At 47.7% G+C, this 13,920-nt stretch overlaps 1 protein-coding gene across 8 annotated transcripts in view; it reads right to left on the bottom strand.

Moving 5' to 3' along the window:
* The window catches only part of UBE4B (ubiquitination factor E4B), a 115,320-nt gene that overhangs the window by 16,006 nt on the left and 85,394 nt on the right, over positions 1–13,920 (bottom strand). For 7 of the 8 annotated variants that reach the window (XM_021095311.2, XM_084962765.1, XM_021095310.2 and 4 more), the window contains 6 exons: positions 13,778–13,916; positions 12,677–12,776; positions 11,327–11,454; positions 9,964–10,062; positions 8,737–8,972; positions 2,411–2,537 (listed from right to left, as the gene is read on the bottom strand). In XM_021095311.2, coding sequence (XP_020950970.1) covers positions 2,411–2,537; positions 8,737–8,972; positions 9,964–10,062; positions 11,327–11,454; positions 12,677–12,776; positions 13,778–13,916 — 829 coding nt within the window. Of the gene's footprint in view, positions 1–2,410; positions 2,538–5,506; positions 5,640–7,134; positions 8,973–9,963; positions 10,063–11,326; positions 11,455–12,676; positions 12,777–13,777; positions 13,917–13,920 lie in introns of those variants that run through there. The other variant, XR_014807046.1, reaches the window with a different exon arrangement.

Here is a 13,920-nt window from a genome sequence, read left to right as displayed (position 1 = left end):
CGGTCCAGCTTACACTGTGCTGGAGCCACCCTGCACGGCTCAGGAGAGCCAACTGCTCACATTCTAGAATTTTGTGAGCAGACTCCCTTGGCAGCTTAAATCTGGCAACAGTGGGAAGTATTTATACCCTGGAAAACCAGCAAATGCTGATTTTTTTTTTTTCTCTAGAGTGGGTTTACCAGCACGCCCTTGGCTTGCTCCCTCCATGATTTTAAGTAGAGAAAACATTCTTCCAGAACAGAAAAGAAAACCTGCTTTAACTCGCCAAGATAAAAGGGAAGCACAAACACCCAGAGACCAGAGATAAGAGAACTACCGATACGGTTATTATCCCTTATTGTAAAGAAAGACACACTGAGGAAAAATTGGAAGCTGTAATACTGATAAAGCAGGATATTAACATAATTTATAGAAACAGAATCTTCCAATCTCGAGGACTGTCCTGCATATCCTAGTCTCTAAGGGAACTGCTGGTGAGCTGAGATGCAATGGCCCACCTGTTACTCTGGACCTGCCAGATTATTAGAGAAAAGAGAAGCTGCTTTCAGGATCTGCTACTGGGTCATCCGAGGGCAGTGAGCCCTGGCCTGGGGAAGAGAAGGGGCAGTGAGCACAGGCCTTGTCCTCTGGACACGGAGGAGGCCTGGACTTCAGGCACATGGAAAGTTCAGGATGAGGATTCCTCATCAGCACCATGCAGATCGAGCTGTGGGTCTGTTGGGTGTCCTCAACTCAAGCCGAGCTTTTGTCGGAATGTAATTCTGAGGACAAGAGCAGTTCGTGGAAACAAAGAATTAAAGAGTTTACTTTGCAGAAAGCTATCTAGCAAATGGCTATGCCACTGGTTAATACGTACACTGCTGACTAGTAACTCAGTTAACAAGTGACAACTAGGCTTGGTCAAAGACTGAATCCAGGCTGCGAGAGATCTACGTAGATGGGATAAGGTGTCTTCAGAAAGAACTCTTTCTTCAAGAGTTCTACATTTTTCATCTGCCTTTTCTTTTCAACTTTCGTTGGATTTTAGTGGATGGACAATGCTGTGTTAGTTTCGGGGGTAGAGCAAAGTGATTCAGTTATACATATACATGTTATCTATTCTTTTCCAGATTCTTTCCCCATATAGGTTATCGCAGAATATTGAAGAGTTCCTTATGTCATACAGCGGGTCCTTGTTGGTTTACCTTTCTTTCTTAAGCACTCTTCTCTTTAAAGTAACAGATGGGGACTACCTGTCATGGTGCAGGGGAAATGAATCCGACTAGGAACCATGAGGTTGTGGGTTTGATCCCTGGCCTTGCTCAGTGGATTAAGGATCTGGCATTGCCGTGAGCTGTGGTGTAGGTCACAGATGTGGCTCAGACCTGGCGTTGCTGTGGCTGTGGTGTAGGCCGGCAGCTGGAGCTCCGATGAGACCTGTAGCCTGGGAATCTCCATATGCCGAGAGTGTGGCCCTAAAAATAAAAGACAAAAAAAAATAAAGTAACTTGGATGGAACTACTAATGCCCAGGTTTAAATAGTCACTGAAATTTCCGGTTGGTACTGAAAAGCCCTTGATCAAGGTCTAGGGCCTCACTACAAAGACTGTCACTTCAAACGACAGCTTTCCCCTAACTGCTTCTGAATCTGAAGTCCTCCTTACATTTCTAACTCCAAAGCTTGCTGTCATATTCAAGAGCACTTATAAGATAGGATTTCAGTCATTCTGCAAATTTATACAATACCGTAATCAAGAAACACTAAAAAACACAACATAGCATCTCAGAATATTTACAGATTCTGGCTTTTTGGGCCATGTGGAAGTTCTTGGGCCAGGGATCAAATCCATGCCACTGCAGTACTGCAGTGACAACACTGGATCCTTAACCCACTGAGCCACAGGAGAACTCCTACAGATTCTATCCTTTTTGGGGGGGATGGGGGCTGCACCCTTGGCATATGTCAGTTCCCAGGCTAGTGGTGGAATCGGAGATACAGCTGCCAGCCTCGGCCACAGCTGCCAGCCGCGGCCACAGCAAAGCAGGATGTGAGCCTCGTTTGCCACCTACACCACAGCTCTTGGGAACGCCAGGCCCTTAAGCCACTGAGTGAGGCCAGGGATGGAACCCGTGTCCTCATGGATACTAGTCAGATGCGTTTCCCGCTGCACCACAATGGGAACTCCTAGATTCTTTCTTTATGTATATACCGTGCCCAACCTACCTTGATAAATATAAAGTTCAGCAGGATCTGGCAAGCACAGAGATTGCGATAACGCTGTTCACGTCTAGCAGCACCGTGTGGGAAACTTAAAGGGAGGCCCGGACAGAGCAAACACTCAACAAGAACCCAGCTGTGCAAACTTTTCAGCAGCCACTCTACCTGCGACTTGCAAGAGAGCAAGCTGGGACACAGGGGCCCAATACTCACTTGAACTCGTCCATAAAGGTGCCATGATGAGCTAGGTTTTGCCAAAGGCTTTTAAAAATGGTGCTAATATGATAGCGAATGGTGAACTTGTCATAGAACTCGCTGGTGGCTCCCGTATGCTCCACATCTGAGGAAGAAGGACAAGAGACTGTACTTTTCGGATCTTTCTAAGAGCAGTAACTGCGCGACGGTGTTACTGCATGAAAGAGACAAATCTGCAAAATCAAAGGTGAGTGTCTCTGGGCAGGGAAAAAAGTGGGTTAAAGTTTATTAGGGACCACATACCCATTAAGCATGACTATTATTTTAGCTACTTTTGTATAACTGGCTTTTTCAAACACATACCCAAGTAGAGAAAAGGACAGTAAATCTCCATGTATCTGTCACTCATTTACCAAGTACCAGTACCCAGGTATCTAGGGAAACGGGACAAGGACCACACGTGGTTATCCAAAAGACAAACAGCGGAGGCATGAGAGATGCCTGGATTCACAAGAAGCGGGGAAACTGTCAGGTAAAGGCAGGAAGACACGGGCAGAGATAAAAGGGTCAACTAAAGTACGGTGCCATCCTTTCATCTGTCGATGTTGCAGACGTCATAACAATGACACCACCGAGTGTAGGACCGGGGGATCCGGCACACTGGAAATGCCGGCAGGAATCAACAACGAGGCAACCCCTGTAAGGCAACCTGACAAAAGGCATCACAAGCCATCAATAAGCCCATCCCTCGGAACTACCAACTCCAGAAAACACGCGTCCCAGGGATACTCATTAAAGTACTATTTATGTTGAAGAAAAATATAAATCATCCAAATACCCAACAGAGAACACACAAAAAATGTGTGATATGTTAAGTGAAAACCACAGGCTAGCAAACAAAACATATAGTTTGGGTCTAACCATGTTTTTAAAAATTTTTTTAAAAATACGCACACATAGGAATTCCCGTCATGGTGCAGTGGTTAACGAATCCAACTAGGAACCATGAGGTTGCGGGTTCCATCCCTGGCCTTGCTCGGTGGGTTAACGATCCGGCGTTGCCATGAGCTGTGGAGTAGACGCGGCTCGGATCCTGCGTTGCTGTGGCTCTGGCGTAGGCCAGCGGCTACAGCTCTGATTAGACCCCTAGCCTGGGAACCTCCATATGCCACGGGAGTGGCCCAAGAAAAGGCAAAAAGACAAAAAAAAAAAAAAAATACAACGCACACATATACACAGGTGATTTACAAGTTGACTGGAAAGACACGGAGCAAAATGTCAACAGAGAGTCTCTCTGAGTGCAGAGATTATCAATGATTTTTCTTTTCTTCTTGGTATTTTTCTATATTTCCCAACGAACGCTTTTTTGGGGCGAAAAAGAAAATCGTTATTTAAAGATAAAAGGAATGAGCTAAGACTTATGGTACGAAGAGGCGAAAGCACTTACGTCTATCCATTAGGCCAACCTTTCTCTACGCTGAGCTGCGCGTCACTTTACCAGCTGTATACACGCGTGGAGCTGGCTTAGCAGAGTCTGCAGGAGGCACGGGGGCTGACACGGAGCCTCGTCCGTGCTCTCAACTGCGCATAAAACCTGTCCTGGATCCTGAACGAGGCAGAGGCCGAGTAATGACCGCTATGACGCATCCCAACACTACATAAAATAAAAAATCCGTTCTTCAAGTTCCCTCAAAATTGCCCAAGTCCTGACCCCCAAGACTGAGTTCTAAGGGGCCGGCCGTGAACTAGATTCCCGCTGGTCGCTTGCTCTTTGCTTCTCTGGCACAAGGCCTGATAAGCCATGCGGACCGCAGGGCCTTTAAACTCGCTGTCCTCGCTGCCTGCTGCTCTGGGGCCAGGATCTTATGGTTCCTTCCTATGGTCTCGGCTTCAGGCCTTTCTCCAAGGCCAGCTCCTCAGAGACTTCCCTGGCCAGGCTTCTGAAACGCACACGGTGCCCCCTCCCAGACTCACTGTCTGGAACTATCTTATTCACCAGTTCAGTGTCTGCCTCCCAGCTAGGAGGCCTCAACCGACGACAGCAGGGAGTCTGACGGCCGAACCACGGCCCTGCAGGGGCACCAGCGCGGACACCCCGGAGGTGCTCCGTCCGTATTTGCTGAATTAGTGATCGAAGCTATGCTGGCTTGCTGACTCGGGTCAGCTTGGGGAAGGGAACAGTCTGGAAGTAAGTCTTGGTTATCAGTGTTCTTCCAGGTTCCGAGAGGCCAAGTTTTGAGAGCTGGCCCTTACAGCACTCACCGCTGTGGTACAAATAAAATACTCGTATTTTGAAACTCAGTGTTATTTTTGGAGCAACAATTTGACCCGAAGCATTGTCCAAACTAGAATACTCTCTCTGGGGTGTCAAGGAGGAGCCTGTCACAGAGAGCAACCTCTGGGTCATGTCTGAGAGTACGACCCGCTCGGGAGCCAGGACCTAGGTCAGCAGACCTAGGTCAGCAGGACTTAGCATGGACTTGACAGACACGTGGGGCAGTGTCTGGGATGCCTACTGCAGGGCTCTGCTGGCGCCAGCCCGCAATGACACAGGAGGGACAGCGCAGCAGTCAGGAGCACCTGTGCCAAAGCCCAGCTGCTGGCTGCCGACCTTCAGCAAGCTTCTTGACCTTTCTAAGCTGCAGTTTCCTCATTTGTACCAAGGAGATATTTATAGCGCCCCTCTTGAGGACTGCTGTGAGGATTAAGTGGAGGATTAGTAAATATTCAATACGCAGTGGCTATTATTAGCAGGGTATCATTTGTGGGGAGAGGTGGTGCAGGGCCAGAGGGCACACGGCTTCGTGGCAAGAGGGGGGCGGGAGAGGAGAAACACCCTCACCCACAAGCTCCTGGTATCTTCCTGGCAGCGCCCCCCAGGCCCAGCACTGGTCTCACAGGCAAGAGGCCCAGCCCCGTCCTTTATTCTGAAGCACAGTGATAGGCCCCGGGCACTGAGTTCAAAATGCTTTGCTTTTTTTTTTCTTTCTTTGCCAGGTCCACAGCATGAGGAAGTTTTCAGGCCAGGGATTAAACCCATGTCACAATGGCAACAACGCTGGATCCCTTCACCACCAGGCCACCAGGGAATTCCTCAGAATGCACTTAACTGAATTTTCTGTGCTTAACACTAACCATACATGTTTACTGTACAAGGAAGATGTTGCGATCTTTTTTTTTTTTTTTTTTTTTTTTTTTGTCTTTTGTCTTTTTAGGGCCGCACCCGCAGCAGATGGAAGTTCCCAGGCTAGGGGTCGAATTGGAACTGTTGCTGCTGGCCTGCACCAGAGCCACACCAGCGCCAGATCTGAGCTGCGTCTGCGACCTAAATATACCACAGCTCACGACGATGCCGGATCCTTAACCCACTGAGCAAGGCCAGGGATCGAGCTGGCCCCCCTCATGGTTCCTCATAGGATTTGTTTCCCCTGCACCACGATCAGAACTCCCAGATCATTTTTAGAAAAGAAAAAACCACCCACAATTCTACCAACTCAAAAATAACCAACTCGCTGTTAATATTTCGGTGTATGTTCTCCCATAGTTTTACACACTCACGTGTGTCTGTACCAAACTGTGGTCACACGTTACGTGCTATTTCATTACATGGCATTTTCTCCACTTTCTATTACTTAACCGCTGAAACGCTGAACTGTTTCTCATGGCTCATACAGATCCACTGAATGGATAAACTATAATTCACTTAAATGATCCACAACTGGCATGAATTTAGGGCTTTTAAAATATCGTCACTCCACCACATGCTAAATGCAAACACAGTGAACGCTGTTATAAACATTTACACACAGTTATAATTATTTCCACAGGACAGAGTCCTGGAAATGACGTTTACATGTAAGAGTGTGTGCTGGTTACTTAGTTGCTGGCCGTCAGTCCCAATCCACCCCTTACACTCCGCTCTGTGTGTGGGGCTGGGACCCACTCTTGGGCGTCCCTTTGCCGGCGGGCCTCTGCTGGGACTGCCGACAGGGGGCGCTGCAGGGGAACAGGAAAACCGAAGGAGCAGTTGGCTCCAGCTTCCAGCCTCGTTCCACACTCGCAGGACCCGCAACCTTGGTCGCCCCGAGAGACACCAGCAGCACAAGTGTCCTCCCTCAGGCCTGGGTCCAAGTTCTGTCCGAACCCTCATTTGCGCTACCAGATTCCAGTAACCCCAGCTTTTTCCTTTGGTTCCCCGAGCCCTTGGGACAGATGAAGGCTGCTTCCTGCACCGACCATCTGGGTTACCCAATGTTCCTTAATTGCCTTTTCACCCGCTGTGGTGCTGCAGGAACAAATGTGGCTAGAATCCATGAGGATGAGCTAGGGATCCGGCATTGCCGTGAGCTGTGCTGCAGGTTGCAGACGCAGCTTGGATCCCACCTTTCTGTGGTGTAGGCCAGCAGCTATAGCTGTGATTCGACCCCTAGTCTGGGAGCGTCCATGTGCCTCGGGTGCGACCCTAAAAAGAAAAACAAACAAACAAAACGCCCCCCAAAACTCTCTTTTTAAATAACTGGTATGTTTCTGGGAGTTCCTGTCGTGGCGCAGTGGTTAACGAATCCGACGAGGAACCATGAGGTTGCGGGTTTGATCCCTGCCTTGCTCGGTGGGTTAAGGATCTGGCATTGCCGTGAGCTGTGGTGTAGGTCGCAGATGCGGCTTGGATCCTGCATTGCTGTGGCTCTGGCGTAGGCCGGCGGTTACAGCTCCGATTCAACCCCTGGCCCGGGAATCTCCACATGCCGTGGCGAGTGGCCCAAGAAATGGCAAAAAGACAAAAAAATAAAATAAAATAACTGGTATGTTTCTGTTTTCCTGACTGGACCTTGACTGGTATGCAAGAGATAAACATATTTAAGGTTTCTGGGTGGGCTTTCCAGAAAGGCTTCACCAGCTTCCATTCTCAGAGTCTGATAGCTCTAACTCTGCATACTAACCACGGAGGAGGTGAAATAGGCTTTTGAAGGTTACTTTATTTCCCTGGAACCATCAGCACTAGGTATTCCCATCTTAAAGATAAATCTGATAGGTGAGTGGAAAGAGGTACCTCACTGTTATTTTAAGAACTACAGAACTGCCTCCCATTCAGCTAAGCCTGACAGGTACATGGCACCACACAAGGTCCTGTCCCGTACATGGGTGATCTACCACTTACACCTGAGTGGCCTGTGGTCCCCTCCCACCAGGGCAAGGAGGTAAGAGGAGGATGGAGAGCCACGCAGGGCCTTTTTACCCAGCAGTGTTCACTGCTGCTGCCCAGGTTGAGTATGTTCACAGCAGCAGCTGTGAACAGCAGGGGACTGTGCTCGGGAGGCCAGTGTTTCTTCCAAGAGCCTGGCGAGCTCATTCCACTAGCTAAATGCCAAAGACCCTGCGTGCCCAGAAGGTGCTAGGTTAGACGGAAGAGAAGACAGGTGACACACTTCCTGAGAAATAGACAAACTGGACAGAGGAAAAATATTCCACTGGTACAACCTTGTGCCTTTGGCAGAGGACAGGTGAACAGGTCTCATAGGTCGTTGGCTTTATGAAAACAGATACGCAGTTCAAAAGCCAAATTAAAAATGAAAATTGGGAATACGACTCGACTAGAAGAGGGGGACCTCTTTCCAGAGTGTCTCGTGTTCAGTCTTGTTCACAGTGTCACCCGGCACCTAGAACAATGTCTGGCAAATAGCAGGCATTTGACAAATATGTGGAATTAGTGAACAAGGGAAGACTCTCAGAGATCCTGATTCCATCAGGTTGGGGGGGGCAAAAGGCTCTTTTTCCCCCTTACAAATAAGTAATACTATTTATTGCTTATAGGACAAATGAAAGGAGGGGAGTTGGCACAATGACTCAGCCTCAGGGTCTCCTAGTTCTGATCCCATGGGAAACAGCAACATTATGTCTGTATAACATGCATGATACCAGCTGGGAGACGATTTTCCATGACTATTTTCATGTTTCCACAAGGCCCGGGTTTCAGGAATAAGCATTCTTAACAGAATGGGCCAAATTCTGTGGTTAGAGCAGCTTTGAAACTCTAGGTTATAGGACAGTATTACAAAGCTAATGCTGGAAGTTAAAAGTGAAAATGAACCAGGAAATCTCAGGTTAAAAACTTATCTCAGGGTTCCCCATCTGACTTCCCATGGATCATGAGGGAGTAGTATATAAGCAGTCAGTGCAGTATTCCCACAACTCAAAGGAAAAAGACCAACAGTGTATGCGCCACTGGCAGTGGATCAGTAGGTTAGACTCCTAAGTGGGGGTCAGGACATCGGGCAACAGGTTTAGAGTGACGCCATCCACCGGCATTAGAGGACCTCGCCCACCTGCAGCGAGCAGGAACCCACCTGTGTAGAACTTCATCAGTGAGGGGACCAACAACTTGGTGGAGAGAGGATGGTTCTCAATCATTTCAAAAAACTTCTGGGTTCGGGGCTGAACAGCCGGGTTGGTCATAAACATGACTTCCACGAGTTTGGCCACGAGATACGGGTTCCGGATGTAGTTCTGGTTGCACAGCATCACGACGAGGAACATCACAATGTCCTGAGTGCAGGGCTCGTAGAGCACCTGGGGAGAGTATCTGAGGACAGGTGGGAAGAGCCGGGGTGAGGCGCAAGGCAGGTGACAAAGGGGGCCGCCAGGAGCCAGGGTGCGGAATTCCCTTCCACGGGCTGAGGTGAGAGTGACGATTTACGCGACGATGAGATACATTTAAAACCCACTGCAGGAGCCCCTGTCATGGCTCAGTGGAAATGAATCTGACTAGCCTCCATGAGGTCACAGGTTCGATCCCCGGCCTCGCTCAGTGGGGTAAGGATCCGACGTTGCCCTGAGCTGTGGTGTAGGTCACAGACACGGCTTGGATCTGGTGTGGCTGTGGCTGTGGCGTAGACAGGCAGCTACAGCTCTGATTGGACCTCTAGCCTGGGAACCTCCATATGCCGTGGGTGCGGCCCTCAAAAAAATAAAATAAAATAAATAAATAAATAAATGAATAAACCCCACTGTATCTACTGGCCATTGCATGATCTATTAACTGATTATGTTTTAGAAAATAAACCAAAGCTATGATTAAATCATAAGCTGTGAATTTCACAAAAGATGTTCACGACTGAAAAGACATAAAAACATGTTTTGAGGGAACTGTTTTTCATTTTTAAAAATCTCAAACTACTGGTTAGAAACTCAACCCGTTTCTTCTGTGAGCTTCCTCAAATTTTACAACTGAGAAATCTCTTGGTACAAAATAGAGATGTGGCTATTTTTGGCTTTTGTACGTTCACTCGGGTATTTATAAACTTTCTCCGTTTCTCAGAAACACATGCTCAATTATTAAAAATTCAACGCAGTCTTCACAGAGTACGTTATTACCAGCATTGTTAATCCGCTTCTGTTTTGAGATATTATTGGAACTGGCGTGGTGCCATAGCTGAATTTACTTTTTCAGTCTCCAGGCAGCGTTCAGTTAAAACACTGGCATAAAATGGAGGTTCTCAATATGGCTCACGATACAATGTATGTGAGAAATAGAAAAACATATTAGAACCATGTAATAAATGAACGGGACTTACTGTACAATAAAAAATAAAAATTCAGCAACATCTTCTACATAAAACTCAGGCAATGCTGCAAATACCTTGGGGACATCGGAATTTAAAGGCAGTGTTACACTGTCGAAGAGAAGAAAAGCACAGGTTACAAAATGAAACAACACATCAAACGACAAAGGATATTATACTATCATTACAATCCAGTGTTTCCTCTGGAACAAAGGTGAGTATACAGGCAAAGAAACCAACAAGCAGAAATAAACAGGGGATAATGAAGATGGGGATATGCGGGGGGGGTGGTGGGTGAAGTATGCTTTCTTTTCTTGATTTCCTGTTAAGGTTAATGTGATAAATAAAATACGAAGAAACTAAAAGGTTCCTGTTTGGTCATTCTACGCAACTCAATCTGTTTGAGACACGGGGCCGTACAGGTGTTCTAGCAGAGGGCTTGGGTCAACGTCACCAACATCAGTGATCCAAAACTTTACCATAACCATAAAATAATCATAAATAAAATAAAAACGGCTGCCTGGAGGCGCTGTCCAGGGGATGATAAAGACATCAACACCGTTCACAGTGCATTCTCTCAACTGTCCAGGGATCTGCCTAGACCCAGTGCTTAGAGGGACCTAATATCCCGTTAACACCAGCTTTTAGCTTCCAATGTACAGACTTCCTTTTTCTATCAATCAAAGCTTTTATAGCCTGGGGTCCCCTTGCGGCGCGGTGTTAAAGGGGCCGGCTCTGTTGTCACTGCAACTGCTTAAGTTGCTGCTGTAGTGTGGGTTTAGCAGTCCCAGGCCTGGGAACGTTCGAGTGCCGCAGGCGTAGCCAAAAAAGCAAAAAAAAAAAAAAGACTTTATAGACAATTTTGAAAAAGCATTGTCCAAACTAATACATTAGGGAGTTCCTACCATGGCACAGTGGTTAATGAATCCGACCAGGAACCATAAGGTTGCGGGTCCGATCCCTGGCCTTGCTCAGTGGGTTAAAGACCCAGTGTTGCCGTGAGCTGTGGTGTAAGTCACAGACGTGGCTCAGATCCTGTGTGGCTCTGGCTGTGGTGTAGGCCGATGGCTACAGCTCCGATTCGACCCCTAGCCTGGGAACCTCCACATGCTCGGGAGCAGCCCCAGAAATGGCAAAAAGACAAAAAACAAACAAACTAACACATGAGGTGTGGATGGTCCTTATTACTGTCACTAATTACAAGAGAAATAGTTATTATCATTCCCACTTCCCACTTCCACAGTCTACAGAAGTACAATCTAGTAAGGGACTCTTGATAATGTTTGGTTCTAGGTACTGGCTTCGAAGAACAATACAGACAACACGGCCGGGACGGCTGGGCTGGAGACAGCGGGAAGGAGGGAGCCACACTCACTCGGGGTAGGCGGGGTCCAGGATGCGGAGCAGCAGCTGAATGAGAAGCCCGTAAAAATTCAGACATCTTCTCAGGAAGCTCTCGTCAAGTAAGCCAGCGTCGGCACAGGCCTTGCATCGTACCAGTTTCTGTGGAGGCAGGGGCATCCCCGCCCAGAGGTTAGGTGGTGGCTCCGAACCTGCAGTGTGATGGGGCAGCAGGGGAGCGGCCAGGAGGTGGGAAATCTAGGCTTTGAGCGCTTCATCGCTCAGTGGTGATAAGACGCCGGTCGTGTCTTAAGAGGTTTCTCTGTTCTAACAAAGAGAACAGGGGTGCCCTGCGAACCAGGGGGCACAGAGCCCAGCACCCACTTCGTGCTGACATAGTGAAATCCCTTGATGGGGTGGCCCTTGGGAAGGCAAGGGATGGTGACTGGGCAGGAACGGGATGCATGGGCATCTAAACGTCAGCACGAAAGAGCTGCCCTTGGGCAAAATGCCTGTGCCCAAGTGTAACACCCCTCTCAGACGATGGCTGCGAGCTTAAACACGCGCGTGTGCACACACCGACAGACGCATGCGAACAGTCTGTAAACTTCCTGAAACGTATCACTGGAGTGCTGAAGGGGTCCACGGTCCCCAGAAAAGAGCCCCTGGTTGCATCTGCATCTCAAAGAGCTCTATTTATTAGTAAATAGAACTGAACGCTGGGATTCAGAGTGGAAGTCTAAGTCTCTAAAATTTCCACCTATCATCCTACTCAACAGAAAACATGACCAGCTACCATTTGGCTTTAAAATTTTGAACATAAACATAAGAAAGATGCAGGCATTTGTTAGCATCTGACAACTCTGGTTAGTGTGCGTTTTTAGCTCTGTCTCATAAGCAGACATCTTCCCATCTGCAGTTAGGTTCTCTGTGAAGGATCATTCTCAATCACATAAGGAACGAGGAGCAAAGGAAAGCGATGTTTCTAGCACCCCACTTCCGCTCTGCCAAACATCATGGAAACGCGTGGCAGGACACAGCAGAGTGGGCGTGTTTGGGGATGCGGGGTCCGGGGTTAGCAGATGGGGAGGCCCTCGCACACTGCAAGGAAGGGGAGGTGACACTCGACTGAGGATGATAAAATCCAGCGACAATTCATAGTGTCATTGGCACAGCATGTGCATTTTCTGTTCTGAGATTTAAATATTATATAGAGACATAGAAAGCGTCGACATTTTTTTAAATGTACCGTGTTATCTTTGAGGGGGGAACAATAATGAAGGAAAAATAAGGACATTAATCTGCTCACTCAAGGTGCAATATTTTGGTGGGCAAATTACTATTATGAGGCTGGTCTGTAATGATCTCAATTCACTATACACACCTTAAGCTGAGTCTTGCAGCGCTTCAGCATTTCACGGTGTCTAGTTGCCAGTGGGGAATCTTTCCACTGGCTTTCATTATTTTTCAAATCTTCCACAGTTCTGAAATTAGATGCGAGCCGTCAAATGAAAAAAGACACACGATCCATCATTCATTTTATTTATTTTCACCATTTCATTGACTCTCAGACACACATTTTCCTCCCCCTCCATGGTGGCATCCCACAAACCAATGGGAAGTTATGGTTAAACTGGCACCTGTTTCCTTTCCTATGGCTTCCGGACATAATGCTACCTTAAACTGGATGGTCTCTTAGATTTTTGTGAGAAAAAGAATGTATATATGTATGTGTGACTGTCACTTTGCTGTACAGTAGAAAATTGACAGAACACTGTAAACCAACTATAATGGAAAAAATAGAAATCATTTCCAAAAAAAAGTCACTGAATTGTACCCTTTAAGTGGTAAATTGTATGGGATGTGAATTATGCCTCAATAAAATATTTGCTTAAAAAAAAAGTGCCTCCTGGGAGTTCCCGTCATGGCTCAGTGGTTAACGAATCTGACTAGGAACCATGAGGTTGCGGGTTTGATCCCTGGCCTTGCTCAGTGGGTTAATGATCCGGCGTTGCCATGGGCTGTGGTGTAGGTCACAGACGTGGCTCGGACCCCGTGTTGCTGTGGCTCTGGCATAGGCCGGTGGCTACAGCTCTGATTCGACTCCTAGCCTGGGAACCTCCATGTGCCACAGGAGCGGCCCTAGGAAAGGCAGAAATACCAAAAAACCCAAAACAAACAAACAAACAAAAAAAAAACAGTGCCTCCTGATAATGTGGTGCACCGTGGCAAAAGTTAATGGGAAGTTTATGAGAAGCCCATGCCAAGGACTGAGAACTCCAGGAGAGCAAAGTGTGGGCCACTTCCACACGTGAAGAACTCTGACCAACCAAGGAACATGGATGTGGCAGCAGAGGCAGATGGTGTAACATACAAGCCTCCCCCCTACCCAGCTCCATTTGAATCTACCGGTCACAGTGAACTGCTTGCTTGTGAGAACAAGCACAGACTCAGGAAATCGCAGAACACAGCATCCTGCACGTACCTATTGAGCTCCCGGATGGCCCGGAGTCTGCGGATATAGCGACGGCAGCTCGGCAGAATAGAGAGGTGGTGGGCGTGCAGGGTGAGAAAGAAGCATTCTGTAGGGAATTTCGGCTCAGAATATGGAGGCTGATCTCCATCTAG

The sequence above is a fragment of the Sus scrofa genome, chromosome 6, assembly GCF_054392235.1.
Source record: "Sus scrofa isolate SSC_HxYL_T2T_F1_AM1 chromosome 6, Sscrofa_HxYL_maternal_Yorkshire_Landrace_v2.0, whole genome shotgun sequence".
Taxonomy (NCBI): Eukaryota; Metazoa; Chordata; class Mammalia; order Artiodactyla; family Suidae; genus Sus; species Sus scrofa.
Note: the sequence above shows the minus strand (reverse complement) of the source record. Positions and strands in the feature narration are given on the sequence as shown.